General features: G+C 43.8%; 1 protein-coding gene across 10 annotated transcripts in view; it reads left to right on the top strand.

Annotated features, from left to right (window-relative positions):
* RBM33 (RNA binding motif protein 33) overlaps positions 1–17301 on the top strand; it is a 122627-nt gene that overhangs the window by 64479 nt on the left and 40847 nt on the right. For all 10 annotated transcript variants that reach the window (XM_032644090.1, XM_032644091.1, XM_032644089.1 and 7 more), the window contains 2 exons: positions 14459–14591; positions 14992–15329. In XM_032644090.1, coding sequence (XP_032499981.1) covers positions 14459–14591; positions 14992–15329 — 471 coding nt within the window. The remainder of the gene's footprint in view (positions 1–14458; positions 14592–14991; positions 15330–17301) is intronic.

The raw sequence follows: 17301 nt of genomic DNA, 5'->3' as shown, positions 1-17301 counted from the left end.
TTTAGGAATCGTAAGTGTGTCTCAGTTGATAGCAAGCATATCAGAGAATGAATCTTTTTCATACTTATTTTCATATCAGAATATTAATCTGCTGAATGTAAAATGTACCTTAGAAATAGCGACTACTTACAAGAGCAGATTGGCACAGGAAGGAAGCATGTGCCTCAGGAGATCAGGGGGCCATCTAGTGACTGACTGTTCGTCCTTCCTCCATTTCAGCTCCTTCTCTTCTGCCCCATCCTGCCATCTAGCCGCCTACTTTCCCGCAGTCCACTCCTGAAGCATTTTTGTTCATGCCACGACCTTTTAGTGTGATTTCACAGGACAGTTGTGGTTTTCTCGTGTGTGTGTGTGTTTGTTTTTTTAAAAAATAAATTTATTTCTTCATTTTTGGCTGCATTGGGTCTTCGTTGCTTTGCACGGGCTTTCTCTAGTTGCGGCAAGTGGGGGCAGCTCTTTGTTGCGGCACACGGGCTTCTCATTGCAGCAGCTTCTCTTGTTGTGGAGCACGGGCTCTAGGCGCACGGGCTTCAGTAGTTGTGGCACGTGGGCTCAGTAGTTGTGGCGCACGGGCTTAGCTGCTCCGCGGCATATGGGATCGTCCCAGACCAGGGATCGAACCCATGTCCCCTGCATTGGCAGGTGGATTCTTAACCACTGTGCCACCAGGGAAGCCCTCTTTTTTCTTTTGTTTTTGCAAGGGAGCGAGGATGGGGAGACTAGTTTACCTTTCTGCAAGTCAGCTTCTGTTTTTGTGTCTGTCTGAATTCTGTTTTCAGTTCCATGTTCTTTGTTGACATATTAGTTTAATAGATCTCTCTTTCCACAAGGCTGTTCCTGATGTTTTTGTCATTAAAGTTTTAAGTCCTTTCTTTATCCATAAGTATGGCTATCCAGTTATGTATTTGTCCTCAAAGAGATGTTTGTTGTTCTTAAACTTTGTCCACTTGAAAAAGCAACCCTGAAGTGTTGATTAATAATATTTTTAAAGTGTTTTCAGTGTCAGGTAAGCATACAGATGAATTTCTGGTAACTCACATTGTGAAGATTCTTGACCTAGGCTATTTTAAAACCTATTTATTAATTCATTTTGCATTGGTGTTTCTGGTAAATGCTGCTATTTCAGGGTAGCCAGTTAAATACTGAGTAATTTGGCTACTGAATAATTTCCTAGAGATCTTTGTTTAAATGAAAACTAAATATTATGTTTAAAAAAGACTACCATACTAAGTTTAAATTAGTCTCCTTAGTGATTACCTTATTAGGTAGACCCGATAAATGAGATTTCCATTTGTGTTTACCGTGTAGTTATAACACCTCACAGGTAGGTCTGACTGCACTGTGTTTCCATGTAACGCGGATGCATGGTATCAGGTGGTGGTGATTGACACTTCCTGGATGTATTTTATATGGCATTTCATGCAAATCATGTTTGATGAGACTGCTGCATCAAATTACATTTCTCTCTGATTATAGCCCTTGCAGATGTGAGTCCAGACTTTATTCCGTCTAGGAAAAAGAAGTCTTTCTTTTGAACCCTTGTTTTTACAACTTGCCTGCAATGCCTTGTAATTATTAGCGCTTAAGATGGGTAAGAAATGCTGGGCATTTTCTCTTACCAGATCTCTGAGTAGTAGCAGGTGAATGTGGGAGGAGGTCCTTCCCCCTGTCAAACATTGTCAGGCTTGCAGCAAGACAATGCGTTTTAAAATGCAGGTGACATAATACCCAACATCCTCCATTTGCTAGTGGGTTTCTGATTAATCATGATTACCATACATTATCATACCATCAGATTCAATCATATCAGTGCATTCCCATCTGCAGCAGTAACAGGAGCAGCTAAGCACTGTGGCAACAGCTATTAAATATGCTGCTTATAAAATTCAGTGCCCTGTTGGCTTGCTGTCCTGTCAGCAAGTGTTGTGTGCGTTGGGTGGAGAGGGGGTGGTGGGCATCCACACCAATAACTCCAAGGCCAGGGAATACTCATTGAGATCAGAAAGTCCGGCCATTAAGTCACAGTGTAAAAACCGCATTGTAAAAGTGTGATGCACTATTTTGTTTCATTTTTGGCTAAGTAAAACTGTTACATTGAATTGAATACCTTTCATAAATCTTCCCAGACACATAGTGCCACTCATTGTATAGTAGACTTGAACTTTGAGTATGACTTGCCCATCTGTAATTTAATAACTCAGCCAATGAAATGTTGACAATAACACAAAGTTTCAAAGTCTTAGAACTCCTTCCATGCCAAGAAAATCTCTGTCCTGTTTTTACTGATTTGTCCTGCAAAGCACACCAATTTTTTTTTAGTGTTTATTTTTCCAGGAGTCCTTGACGATCCATAGTTCTGTTTAAACTTTGAAAGTGGCCCTATTTTATTTTAAAGCACCTGAAAGCACTTCTTCCAAAAGATTCGAATTTTTTTAGACTTTAAAAATTTTGTCCTTCTGATGTACACTCTGATTTTTCACAAATACATACGGTTGTGTAATCACTACAATTAAGATAGAGAACAGTTCCGTCTCCCCAGAAGACTTCCTTGTGCTGCCCCTTTGTAGGCAGCCCCTTTCCCCACCCCAGCCCCTGGCAACCAGCGATCTGCTTTCTGCTCCTCAAATTGTGGCGTATGAATGGAACCACATGGCATGCTTCGTTTGGAGCCTGGCCTCGTGCTCCCAGCACAGTGTATTTGAGGCTCGACCATCCCTCCTGTCGCCCCGGCCAGTGGTTTGTCCTTTCTTATTGACCAGCATTATTCCATTGTGCACATGTAGCCCAGTTTGTCTGCCCAGTCACCATTTGGACGTTGGGAATTTTTTCTGGTCATAGTTGTCAGTGAATAGTTGGGAGGTGGGGATCGTGGGTCACACGGTAGGTATATTGAGATGAGAATTTTGAGACAGACTGTGTGCTTTCAGTCGATAGAGCTGATACCGCTGCTTTGCTTTCTTAGTCCTTCATTGAATGAAGAAATACCATCTTCTTAGAGCATATACTATTGACGACCAGTGGGAAATGAAGAACATTATTGAGTGATTACAATATTCCAGATTTTGCTCAAAGCTTGTGTTCAACAACCTCATGAAGGTACCATTTTCTCCACTTTACAGATAGGGAAACTTTGAGTCTTGGAAAGATGAAATCGCTCAAGTTCACGTAGCTGGGTGCAGGAGGTAGGATTTGAAGCAAGGCGACCTGAGTCTCTTAATCGTGCTGAACCTTCTCCCTTTCTCTCTGAATATTAAAATGCACCTCAGTAAACTGGGTAAAAATGATTGGATCTGGTAAGATGCATCGTAACTGTAAGATCGTGGCTGTCAGGAGTGCTGAGGTGGAGAACGTCACCACAGCAGGGCCTGACGCGGGTGAGCTTGTTTCTGGGGGGGGGGGGGGGGGGGGGGGGGGGGGGGGGGGGGGGGGGGGGGGGGCGAGGCATAGGGTCTTCAGTGGGTTCATCAGAAACAGTATTTTGTACTAAAGTAACAGTGTTGTAACTTGCAGTGCCTGCTCTAGCTTCACCGCTTGAACCAGTAACCTTAAATACCCTAGCGTATTGAAGTTCATGTGGTGTCCTCCTCTCTCCCCCACCACCTCCAGTGTGAAACCTAGCGCTTGCTGCTGGGTATATGGTGCTCCAGAATGTTAAGAATGCATCTGCAAATACACAAGTACCTTCTAGGAAAATGAATGTAGGTATTTAAACAAGGCATAACCTGAAAGAAAAAAATCTATGGAAAATACTGAAACAAGAGGATTAACATTGTGACAACGGGCTATAATTCTAATTACGTCGGGGGTCACTAGTGGTCTTGATTCTTGGCACTTAACCCATCATTTAATCAGAATTAACTGAGAGGCATTCTCAAGTGTCTATTGGTTTCTTATATAGTTCTTTGCATTTTAAGTGAGATTAATAAATGAAAACATGTTGTAGCGGAGGCTGTAATTTATTGAAAGATTCATGAAGCTTCAATGACATTGTTAAGGTATTCAATTAGGCTTATTAAAATATACCAACTGACCCTTTCAGGGAAGCTGATAAGTCACATAATAGCTGTTAGAGCCTCTTTATTCTTTGCATTATACGATTAACTTTGTGCTAAGCAATTTATGCAAAGTTTTCATCTTTCTTTTTTTGTAACTGAAGTTATCAGTTCTTCCTGAATAGGATTAACATAGATAACATCACATAATTAACAAGAGATGCAAAAAAGAAAGTACAATTTGTATAAGAATTGTATGTGGGAGAATGATAATTTCTTACCTTGGACTTTCAAAGGGATATAAAGAAAAGCAAAACAGAGCAGTTATTTGAAAGGATTATGCTAGCTTTTTCTTTCAAAAGGCAGAATTACAGTAGTCCTAAAAGTTCTGTTAAGTGAGGTATTTACAGCTCACTAACAGTCTTAAAATAATTCTTCATTTTCTAGAGAGAGTTGGTCATTTATTATCCTTTCTACTTGTGAAATGGCAGGTGCTGTTACATGAATGATTGCATCAAGAGAATTTAGGTAGGGAACACCAGACTCAGGAACAACCGTTTATTCAGCATTACCTGAGGACAGGTTGGCCGCAGCCGCAGTGCGCGAGGGGAGAAAGAGCATTTATAAACCACAAGTCAGTGTAACTCTGGATAATTGTTTAACTCTAAACCTGGGTTTCTTCATCCCTTAAAGGAAAAGTTACTGGTTCTGCCTGATTCTTGCACTGTATTTATGAAGGAAACTTGGTTCATCAGTCAGGATGTGAATGAGGCTGCAGGTAACGGAAAACTCAGTTAACAGTGAGTTAACAAACCGAGTGTCATATTCTTTGCATAAAAATAAAGTTCTTCTGGGTGGGTATAGCAGTTCTGTGTTGTTACCAGAGATCCGTTCTTTTCCCCTACCCAAGTTTCAGGCTGAAAGAGGAGGAGGGTCAGGCAGCCCCTAGTGAGCCTTCCCGGAGCCCCTGTCCAGCTGTGCCAGCTCGCCGTGTCCCAGGCTGGGGTCGGTGGTCTTCTAGCTGGGCACAGTGTTGTCCTTCCGTTACTAAGGAAGAAGTGAGAATTTATACTAGGTAAGCAATGGGAAGTCTTTTCCATGTGGCTAAAACTTGTGGTCAGAACTTAAGTTGTGTAAATTGAGAAAAAGAAAGTGACATCTGTGTTCCAAACAGAACAGAAGACAATGAGGAAAAATGGTACTGTGAGCTTAATGATACCTCCTGTTTGTTAAGTATTTATTTCATAAAGCCAATACTGATAGCAGTCAGCAAGCAGCTTCTAGGACCTTAAAGCGCAAAAATTTTCAGTTTGTTTACATATTCAAGACTCTCAAGTTCTGTTATCCATTGAGGCAAATGGAGGCAACTAGGGGCCCGCTTATCTTCCCAGATGGTTTCTCCCTAGTGTCCGGCATGGTCTGACATCGCCAGAGAAGTAGCCGTTGTCACTGTGGTTTATTTCACGTATCAGCCATTGTCTTTCTTTCGGAATAATATCTTGTATTATCTGCCCTCTTCTTTCTAATCCTCTTACGTAGGCATTTGCCCTCTTGGAAATGGGCTTCTTCCTGCGTTTATCATCAAAGCTGTCTCTTTGCCAGTGTCAGCCTCCCTCATTTGTACACCTCAGGGTGGCTTTCAGCTTCTTGGGGGCCTGCGGGTTAGCCGCCGTGATCTTAGCTGGCACCCGCTGCCTTCCACCTGGCTGTCCCAGGTTCCCACACCTTGCTAGTGTCACTTAGTTTCAAGGTTAAGCCCACAAAACCCCTCTTTTTCCATTCTTATTCTATTGAGCCAACTTCCAAAGCCAGAAATTTCCTTGTTTACTCAGCTTGAGTCAGCTATTTCTTTCTAAGCTGTAGATAGCATCTCTGGTCCTCCCTCCTTTATCAGTCTCTCAGGTTGATCAGATAAGAGCTGCTCATTTGTATTAGCCATTCAGGCCAGTGGAACGTCCATGGCTGTCTGACTTGACTGGATTTAGTATTTAACTGGTTTTCTTAACTCTAAAGCGCACACACACTCTCACGCACTTACATATATATGTGTGATTGTAAGACATTGAGACAGATAAGGGGATGTGAAAGTAAGTCCCTGCCGTTTGCTGTTCGCAGCAAGCAGTAGATAGCATGGTGGGTCCGAGTTCCGTGCTCTGGCCATAGGTGACCTGTGCTTTCTAACCTTGTGCTTTGTGCAGGTGATTTAAGTGCTCAAAAGATTTCTGTGAGCACAGTAGCTCCCTCGTAGGGCTGTTGGCAGGATTGAGGGAGATAGCAGAGGAGCTCTGCAGAATTGGCAGCAGCAGCAGTGTGGGTTGAGCCTTAGGTGGGCAACAGCAGGGCCCGGGAGGGGCATTTGGGGTGCCCAGGACTAGGTAAGGGCGCAGGGGATGCAGGATAGGAAGGAGGCAGAGCCCCCAGGGTAAGGTGCAGTTTCAGGTGAAAGTCCCCAGCCCTGGCCTGATCCCCAGAGGGTAGGGCTTTGGGGCGTAAGTTGTCCATCCTGGGGCAGAGGGCAGAGTGCGTGGCCATGTCAGGCAGTCCTTGGCGAAGGACGGCATTTACAGCACCTGGGGCATGTGGTGCTGGCCCAGTGAAGGAGACTCGGCGATGGCCCCGGAGCGTCCAGCGTGGACTGACTTCACAGCGCCACCGGGATGCCTATTTCTCGCTCAGATCACCCTCTGGGCATCTTCCTCTGGCCCTCAGGGGCCTCTCTCTCCACCCTCTGGCAGGTGGGGAAAGAGGGAAGATTATTCACGGGAGGTTGTCTTTCAGTGACCGGGCCTGGAACCAGCCCACATCACTTCTGCTCACACGCCATCTGCCAGGAACTTGGTCATGAGGCCGTATTGGCTTCATTCATGTTACAGGTGTATTGTTCTTGGATCTACAGGCAAGGTGGGGACACTGGCCTGGGCTGTGTTCCTTAACAGCAGCGCTGGAAGTATACCCTAACCACTGTCCACTTCAGTTTCATTCTTCAGGGAACAGCCCTCTTCTCTACAATTAGGGACGTGGTCATAGGGTGAGGACGAGAGTCTCCAGGTTCATGTCACCTTTCCTGTCTAATTATATTACGTCATTACAGGACAAGTTGCAGCATATTCCCTCCTACAGTCATTAGGTTGCAGAGTCCGGCTCTGTCGGTCTTGCCTGCTCCCTGGTGCTGCTGCCCTGTCTGTGCTCTGAGTCCGCTCGGCTCGTGGCCTTGGGGCTGGTTGCTGGCGCCCTGGGCAGCACAGTCCACCCTCCTCTGCTTGCTTCCTGGGGCTTTCAGCCGCTCCCTGACCGTGTGCTTCCTGGGCAGCCGGTTGCTGGGCGTGCTGTGGCATTCTCCATTAGATGTGGGGCCTGGCTCCCCTCACCTTGGAGTCAGGCGGTTCATCCATGCGTTACGTGTTACGGGCGTCTTTGTGCCCAGCCGTGTGCCGAGCGTGGAAGTGCACTGGTGAATGAAGCAGTCGTGGTCTCGGCCCTCATGGCTCTGTGGGTGAAGGGTAGAGAGAGGCGGCGGTGGACTTGAGGGAGATTTAGGAGGTAAAATTACTAGGACTTGGTAATACCTGTTCTGTGACGGCTTTCCGGTTTGAACTCAGAATGAGAGCACAGGAAGGAGGTCTGTGCTGATTTGTCTTTCACCTTACAAGGAAACACGTTAATTGTCAGAAGCTGATATATTTATTAATTGTGACTATATTATAATATTATATCAATGTAATATACTATATATTATATAATAGAGGGTCATTTGGAAGTAGGAATAAAGTTCTAGTTAAATATTACTGATGGAGAAAGAATTCCGGGGCTTTGTTCTGTATTGCTAACACTTGAATGCCTGTGTATATGCAGTTAGCACATGGATGATTAGTAAAAGGGAAGAAGGTTTGGGGAAGAGATGAAAATCATATTAAAATTCCAGAGGGGGCAAGATTTATGATCCCAATGTATTTTCAGTTTAATACCAAGAAATGTCTTTAGAAGTTAGGAATATTCAATATAATCTCCTAGGAAATCTGAAAGTGCTTAGAGACCCAAGAAGTAATGTACCTAGTTCTCAGGCAGCTTGAGATTATCAGTCTCTCTTTGAGTTTATTCTTGTAACTCAGTGACTTCTTTTTTTTAACTTTTTAAAAAAATTAATTTATTTTTGGCTGTGTTGGGTCTTTGTTGCTGTGCACGGGCTTTCTCTAGTTGTAGTGAGCGGGAGCTACTCTTCGTTGCGGTGCACGGGCTTCTTGTTGCGGTGGCTTCTCTTGTTGCGGAGCATGCGTTCTAGGCATGCAAGCTCAGTAGTTGTGGCTCGTGGGCTCCGTAGTTGTGGCTTGCAGGCTCTAGAGCGCAGGCCCAGTAGTTGCGGCGCACGGGCTTAGTTGCTCCGCGGCATGTGGGATATTCCTGGACCAGAGCTTGAACCCGTGTCCCCTGCGTTGGCAGGCGAATTCCTAACCACTGTGCCATCAGGGAAGCCCCCTACTTCCTTTTAGAAAAGGATGAAGAGGCTAAGGGGCGAATACTTTCCCTGAACTCAGACTGTGGCAAAGTAAAAATCAAAATTTAGCAGACTTTCTACTTAATGTGGAGGGAAGCCAGTCTATTTTCCACTTATATTTTGCCTTATCTGTAATGAGAAAACCTATCTTTGGAGGACTTGAAATTAACTGTCTAATGGAAGGAGGAAAAGAAGGTTATAAAGAGCCCTGTTGCAGCAGCCACGTGACCAGTGCCGGTCAGAGCTTCATCAGCAGAGGGCGAGGCTTGTGGCACTAAAATGCACTCACGGAATTTACAAATAACTACAGATTTCAGAAGAAACCGAGTACTTTCCCAGCATGATGCGAGCCTGCTAAGAAAAGTGGTAATAAATATCGGGGCTTCACGTGTTAAATAATGAAGAAAGCGGTGTTTATTAGTCAAGACAGAAAAGTCAGGAAGCTTTTCCAGGCTTCTTCCAGTTGTGAGCAGAATCAGGGAAGTAAGACAAAGAGAGTCTGTCACTCCCTGGCTTCCATGAAGCGGAGTGAAGGAGCAGTTCTGGAGTCGTTCTTATGGGGCTGAGTTCTGCCTTCTGGGTATTGGCAGTGCCGATGTCAACACTGTGCAAAACCCCATGTGTCCTGCAGTGACGCACACCGGACGGAAGTGGAAGTGGGCCGAGCTGGGGTGCAGGAGCAGTGCTGGACTGGGGCCTGTGATCACAGTGGTTCTGAACAACAGAGGTTACGTTTTGCTTTACCCCTTATGGGAATCGGCGAAACATTCGTAAGTTAGTAAAAGTTCCCACAACGAGTGATGCTGCTTTCTAGCTATTCATACAACACAGTACTGAAGGGCTAAGTGGAAATAGCCCCAAAGGACTTTCCCTCTTTCTCAGAAAATGCGTTTTACTCCTCCCGTCTTCCTTTCTCCCTGTGTCTGTCCTTTTTTTGTCAGCTCGTTAGCATAGTGGTGACTGATACAGCTAATGAATCCTGAAGTATGCTGACTGTAGTTCAGGTTGAAAGCTTGTCAACAAATTAGTAGTGTATTTCAATTGCTGTTATAATTCAGCATACTGTTCTTATCTTTTAAGTGAAAAATCTGACCAAATGCAGTAATAGAATGAGAATTAAAAGTTTTAACAAATAGACTGCTGCTAAAAATTAGCAACAAACACATGATTCATGCCAGAAAATTCTCTGTAGCTGTAGCTGAATGAAAGTGGAGGGGGCAGAAAGGAAGCGAGAACGCAGAGAGCACTGTTGGCCCCCGGGGTGGGGGGACACCTGATGGGGGGTGGGTAGGAAGCATCTTACCTGATAAGAGGGTGAGAGAGGGCAGGTCAGGAGGCTGAGGGACTAGAAGATGCTCAGAGAAGGGAGAATGTCCTGGGCAGTGGGAGGGCTGACCAGGAGGAGGGGAAACTGTGAGGGACCTTGCTGGGCCCGTTAAGAGTAAATAGAAACTCTGCTTCCCTGGTGGCGCAGTGGTTAAGAATCTGCCTGCCAACACAGGGGACACGAGTTTGAGCCCTGGTCCGGGAAGATCCCACATGCCGCGGAGCAGCTAAGCCCGTGCGCCACAACTACTGAGCCTGCGCTCTAGGGCCCATGCGCCATAACTGCTGAAGCCCGCGAGCCTAGAGCCCATGCTCTGCAACAGGAGAAGCCACTGCAATGAGAAGCCCGCGCAGCGCAACGAAGAGCGTAACCCCCAGAGAAAGCCAGTGTGCAGCAACGAAGACCCAACACATCCAAAAACAAACATATGAATAAATATTTTTAAAAAAAGAGTAAATAGAAACTTAGAGTGAGTCTGATTCAGCATACGGAGAGTATCACCCAGCAGTGCTCAGCATCCCGTAGAGAAGTGGGGCGCTGGGGCCCACGTGCATGCAGGGTCTCCTGAAACAGTGTGGCTGCAGGACGGACGGGTCGGTGAGAGCGTGAAGGAGGGACAGGAGAAAATGAAGTTTGTATAATGAGGGCTTACGAGAGGGCTCACGTTTTGGCTGAAACAGAAGTATAGAGTGAACATTTCCTGAAGAAATCAGTAGTTAATGGAAATTTGTATGGGATGTGATGGTTTCCAGAATTCATATTCTAGACGATCATTTTCATATCTAAGTCAGGGGAAAGTATGGTTTTTAAAATCCCCAAATTTAGTCTTTTTTTTTTTTTTTTGGTGGTACGTGGGCCTCTCACTGTTGCGGCCTCTCCCGTTGCGGAGCACAGGCTCCGGACGCCCAGGCTCAGTGGCCATGGCTTACGGGCCCAGCCACTCCGCGGCATGTGGGATCCTCCCGGACCGGGGCACGAACCTGTGTCTCCTGCATCGGCAGGCGGACTCTCAACCACTGCGCCACCAGGGAAGCCCAACCGAATTTAGTCATTTTGACAAGGTTTATACCATATGGGATGAAATTTCCCCTACCTCATTTTAACTTGTTTTTCTTGGGTATTGAAATCGGTGATTAAAAAAAAAAGAATGGTGTCACCTTGGACACATTATTTAATGTCCTAAGTTTCGATTTCCTTGGCTGTGAAGTAAGACACCGCCCCCCCCCCCCCCCCCCCCCCCCCCCCGCCTCCCCCGATGTCACTGTGCTGTGCGTTCATGAGCTCAGGTGATCAGGGGCTCTGCACAGGGCCTGGCGGGCAGTGCGTGAGCCACAGGTGGGGAAAGCTGCTGCCGTCACGCCTGGGTCCTCATTATTTCTTACTGTGAAGCAGATGCTCACGCTGGCTTCACAAGGTTACTTGTGTGAATTACGTGCCAGTTGCTGCGGTCGTTATCTGCTGCACGGTGGAAGTGTGTCAGGAGCATGGGCTTGCACACCCACAGGCTGAGAATCCTTGTGAGTAGAAAGGATCATCTCCCACTCTGGTTGACGGTGCCCAGACCTGAGCCTTGGTTCAGGCTTCGGCCTGGGTTCTTACGCGGGTCCCGAGTCTCTCACCAAGCTCCCCCAGGGCTGTCAGACCAGCCAGAGAAGCAAGAGAATTGACACTGAACCCAGGTGACTACACCACGTAAGCACCCACTGAGTCCCAGCCCCTGCATTTCACCAAGCCATCATCCCCCAGGTCTCCCTGTCCTGCCTGGCGCCGTCCTGATGCCACCCCGTGCCCAGCTCAGCAGACGGACCTGCAGGTTGCTAGTTGCTCCAGCGCTGGCCCAGGTTCACAACTCGGTCTTTCAGCATGCCGCCTGATTCTCAGAACACGGACGGGCCTGAGGTCCTTTCCTGGTGCAGCAGTCCCCCTGCCGTGGGGCAGTTCCCATACCCAAGGGGCTTTCCTGAGGCTTCGTGGTGCCGTTCGCTCCCTGGCTGGGATCTACCCCACCAAACCCGTATCCAGGCAAACCCTGCCCTAGTGACCTGATGCAGACTAACATACACCTGCTTGTAAGTGATCGCAGCTCAGGTATTTGAAGAGAGCTGTCGTTTCTTAATACACTTTAAAGGCTGAAAATGTTTTCTGTCTTCAAGTAGGTGTTAATATTTTACTATTTGTAAGCTAAAGCCTCATGAAAAATACATATATTTCATTTTTAAAAGATTTTAAATTTCAGTGATTTCTTTTACCTTTTACATCCCATAGCTTGTTTTAGGCTGTGGTGATATTAATGAATCTTATCTGTCCCTTCTGTATTTATCTATTTGAAACTCCTTCTTGGTGTTCCCCCCTCCAGAAGAGGGACAGTCAGGTATACATCAAATTAGTTTAAGGAAACAAGCCGTATAGCTGAAACCGGGTTTTACTTAGGTGAACGTTGCTAATTTATGTAGTCAAATTGCATGGATTGGAGGCAGTGTGACCAGTCAAACCTTGCCACAACCCAGAGGGCGGACAGTTTTCAGTTTTATTTTCTGGGCCACTCCACGAAAAATGGTTTAAACATTAAAAAAAAAGACTGGGGACTTCTACGGCAGTCCAGTGGTTGAGAATCCATGCTTCCACTGCAGGGGGCACGGGTTCGATCCCTGGTCAGGGAACTAAGATCCCACGTGGCACAGCCAACAACAACAAAAAAATGACTGAACCTTGATTGCTAATTTGTTATCATCCAGAAAGTTTTGAAATATGTGTATACATGAGGGAAAAGGCCTGTAAAACTATACACAGGATACTAATGCTATATTTTATAAAGAAATACTTCATTAATAAATGTTCTTTTTAAGTTACCTGGCAAAATATCCATGCAAATGCACACCACGTGTTTCATCGGCTTCACATAAAAATAAGAGTAGTTTCAAAACGAGGAAAGAACGTGGCAGTGAAAGACAGAAGGCAAGTCCATCGAAACTCCTAGTGCAGATGTGATCAGTACCAATGTTGGATAGCCGATGCTGTTAGAAATGTGTTTTTCGAGCGTATTATTACCATAGTAAAAAGTAGTAAATATTGAAGAATATCCATACCAAAGCATCATATTAGTAAAGTCTCAAATAAACATCGCGATAAAATGTATACATTTGTTAGGGGTCAAAAGCTTTTGGTTTAGTATGAGTGTGTACAGTATGTATTCTTAGTTATAAATCCAACATTTCTCTGATGTGGTTTGCTTCAGTTGTATCTTAATTGATGCCTTTATCTAGAGTGAGAAGTGATGTTCCCTAATGTCAGATGTCAAACACTGGTGGGGTGAGAATACCCTTGATTTCACCTAAACTGGTAGACACAGACTACAAGAATTTAAGCTTTGCAACTTGCTGATCCATATGTTTCAGTACCATGTGTTTTTATGAAGATGTAATATTTGTGTGTAAATCTAATTTCGTTAATGTTATATAGCCAGTGGTCATATGGGTTTGTGGTGTTTATTGTGTTCATTTTGCATTATTCTTACAACACTGTGGATAGAGCAGACCTTTAAAGAGAGAAGGAAGGCAAATGTAATTTGCAGAAGCATTTTCAGTGTTACAATATGATGTCACATTTAGAAAGAACAGCTAATTCGTAATAAAATGACAGAAAAGTCATTAGAATTTTAAGTTTATGAGAAAGAAGTGTGGTTTTTGAAAGTTGAGAAATACTTCAAAGAATGAGGTGTTATTAAATGAATATTATTTTGATGATGCAGTATGTATAATCAATGAATTTCTGGATAAAGAAGTGAAAAAGAGTTGTGAGGCTTTCTTAAGTAAATGTGGTGTTTTAAAAGAATCTCCATAAATGCTTGAAAGGCCAACTGAAAAATGAAGTAATTTTTCAAAATTGAGGTATAGTTGATTTACAATATTAGTTTCAGGTGTACAACGTAGTGATTCAAAATTTTTATAGATTATACTCCATTTAAAGTTATTATAAAATACTGGCTAAAAAGTGAAGTAATTTGTCTTTGTAGAGTTCTGCTGGTAACTTGCAGTTATTGAAAAACGGTAATCTGTTTTAAGAGTTCAGAATTTTTAGCCAGTGGAATCTGACTGTATTATTTCTTTTGTAGCAATGTGGTTTCTTAAACATTTCACATTTTCCTGTTTCGTCAGAGATTGCTGATTTTTGTTATGGTACACATTCAGTTTCTTTTTCTTCTGTTGAAATAAAGCAGCTTCATAGCTGTGGCTTACGGTTGTGTGAAAAAGGTAGCAAAGAATAGCATGTTTGAGAAGAGTGTCAGGAACACTGAAAGTAGACATTTAGTCTTTTGGATTAATGGACAGGAAGCTCAGTAATTGCATGGATTTCAGTAAGCTTAAAACTAATATTCTTTTGGTTTTGTAGTGCTGTTAAAACATTGAATTAATTTTTAGATGCTGCATTTTGACATTTGACTTTCACTATGGCAGAATCACCTATTTTGTAACATGAGGTTATATATATATATGTATATGTGTGTGTGTGTGTGTGTATATACAGGGGTGGCGGCTTCAGGAGATAAGTTCCTTGACGTGTGCAGAGGAAAACTTAAAACATGTACACTTTTCTGAAAACTACCGTTTATTTTCCTGCCTTCCACCCTGTTTTCCTGCTGTGCTTCAGGGCCCTCCAGAGTTCCCACAGCACACACCTGGACCTGTTCCCAACAGCTTCAGCCAGCCCCCGCGGCTTCCTCTTCAGGACCAGTGGAGGGCCCCGCCGCCTCCCCAGGAGCGAGACCCTTTCTTCTTAGGAGGTAAAGGATGGCGCAGAGTAATAGAGCAAAGCCGCGTGGGGCGATGTGCCTGAACATGCTTGTGTTTTAAACGGTATTTAGCTCCCAGTAGGAGACTTTGTTAATAAGAGTGTCAGATTTTTGTCCCATAGCCCTTCTGCCTGTCATTTCAGATGCTAAAATTGGACATTATTGGTATCTGAAATGTGAAAATCTCATACAAAGGAGGAAATCATCTATAGAAAATGACTAATGAAGCAGTCTAGAAATAAGAGGCAAAATGTAGAATTCTTTTCAGACATTCACACCCAACCTCTTGTAATTTTCGTCCATAGTAAGACAGTACATAAAACTGATTTCTGTGAAGTGTGTGTTCTGTGTGACCAGAGGGCAGTAACGTTGCAACGCCCTTCCGTTTCAGGTGAACCAAGGTTCCCGAGCCATCTCTTTCTGGAACAGCGAAGTCCCCCTCCCCCGCCACCTCCTCCCACGCTTCTTAGCAGTGGTCACCCTGTGCCCACTCCCAGCCCCTTACCATTCACCCAGCCTGGACCAGCGTTTAATCAGCAAGGACAGCAGCCTGTATTCCCCAGAGAGAGGCCCGTGAGGCCAGCCCTCCAGCCGCCAGGGCCGGTGGGGATTCTGCACTTCAGCCAGCCAGGGTCCGCAGCAGCACGGCCGTTCATCCCTCCTCGACAGCCCTTCCTGCCCGGCCCAGGACAGCCCTTCCTGCCCGCCCACACACAGCCTAACCTTCAGGTAGGCGTCGGGGGCTGGTTTTGTGTTTCAGAATTCAAGTTAAAACCTTTCACATTTTTATTCTAGTCTGCCAAGATGTGGAGATTATTTAAAGAGCGAGGGTATTCAACTTAACTGTGCTCTTTATTAAAGACAACTTCCTTAACAATATTGCTTATCTCCTTAATCGTAGGAGAAATGGAGAAAGTGATTGTCATTTTTTGGGAAATGAAAAAATTCAGTAGTAAGATTTTGTAAAGGATATACTATACATTGCTAATGAAATTAGGGCATGTTTTGATAATACCTTTGCTTATCATTGCAAGATTCTTAAAAGGTTAACAGGAAATAAGGTTCTTTGTCAAATTATGTTTCTGCAATATGTAGTGGGGGAAAAAAAGGGTTGCTGCTTCCTCATTATTTGAGAGATTTGAGTGCCCTCTGCTGGTGTTTTATGTTTCATCAGCTGCCTTGAGTCTGATACCTCTCTTACCCAGTATGTTTTTTCTTGTGTCTTAAGTTTCCTGTTAAGGTATGTAATGATGATGGGCTTGAACCGATTCTTTAGAAACACATGGAATATGTCCCTAAAGTAAGAACAGGAAAATGGTTATTATATAAGGTGTTACAGTAGGATAAAATGTTTTTTTCTTTTTATTAAAAAAATATGATTTGGGAATTTCCTGGAGGTCCAGTCATTAGGACTCTGTGATTTCACTGCCGAGGGTGCGGGTTCAACCCCTGATCGGGGAGCTAAGATCCCACAAGCTGCTCTGCACAACCAAAATATATATAAATGTGTGTGTGTGTAAATATATATACACGGTACAGTATAATGTATACAACCACTGCATTGTGTGTAAATATATATACACGGTACAGTAGAATGCACTGTATACGACCACTGCATTGTGTGTAAATATATATACACAATACAGTATAATGCACTGTATACAACCACTGCATTGTGTGTAAATATATATATACGCGGTACAGTAGAATGTACTGTATACGACCACTGCATTGTGTGTAAATATATATACACAATACAGTATAATGCACTGTATACAACCACTGCATTGTGTGTAAATATATATACACGGTACAGTAGAATGCACTGTATACGACCACTGCATTGTGTGTAAATATATATACACAATACAGTATAATGCACTGTATACAACCACTGCATTGTGTGTAAATATATATACACGGTACAGTAGAATGTACTGTATACAACCACTGCATTGTGTGTAAATATATATACACGGTACAGTAGAATGCACTGTATACGACCACTGCATTGTGTGTAAATATATATACACAATACAGTAGAATGCACTGTATACGACCACTGCATTGTGTGTAAATATATATACACGGTGCAGTAGAATGTACTGTATACAACCACTGCATTGTGTGTAAACATATATACATAATACAGTATAATGTACTGTATACAACCATTGCATTGTGTGTAAATATATATACACGGTACAGTATAATGCACTGTATACAACCACTGCATTGTGTGTAAATATATATACACGGTACAGTATAATGCACTGTATACAACCACTGCATTGTGTGTAAATATATATACACGGTACAGTAGAATGCACTGTATACGACCACTGCATTGGGTGTAAATATATATACACGGTACAGTATAATGCACTGTATACGACCACTGCATTGTGTGTAAATATATATACACGGTACAGTAGAATGTACTGTATACGACCACTGCATTGTGTGTAAATATATATACACGGTACAGTAGAATGCACTGTATACGACCACTGCATTGTGTGTAAATATATATACACGGTACAGTAGAATGCACTGTATACGACCACTGCATTGTGTGTAAATATATATACACGGTACAGTAGAATGCACTGTATACGACCACTGCATTGTGTGTAAATATATATACACGGTACAGTAGAATGCACTGTATACGACCACTGCATTGTGTGTAAATATATAT

This window comes from Phocoena sinus, chromosome 9 (assembly GCF_008692025.1).
Source record: "Phocoena sinus isolate mPhoSin1 chromosome 9, mPhoSin1.pri, whole genome shotgun sequence".
Classification (NCBI taxonomy): Eukaryota; Metazoa; Chordata; class Mammalia; order Artiodactyla; family Phocoenidae; genus Phocoena; species Phocoena sinus.
Note: the sequence above shows the minus strand (reverse complement) of the source record. Positions and strands in the feature narration are given on the sequence as shown.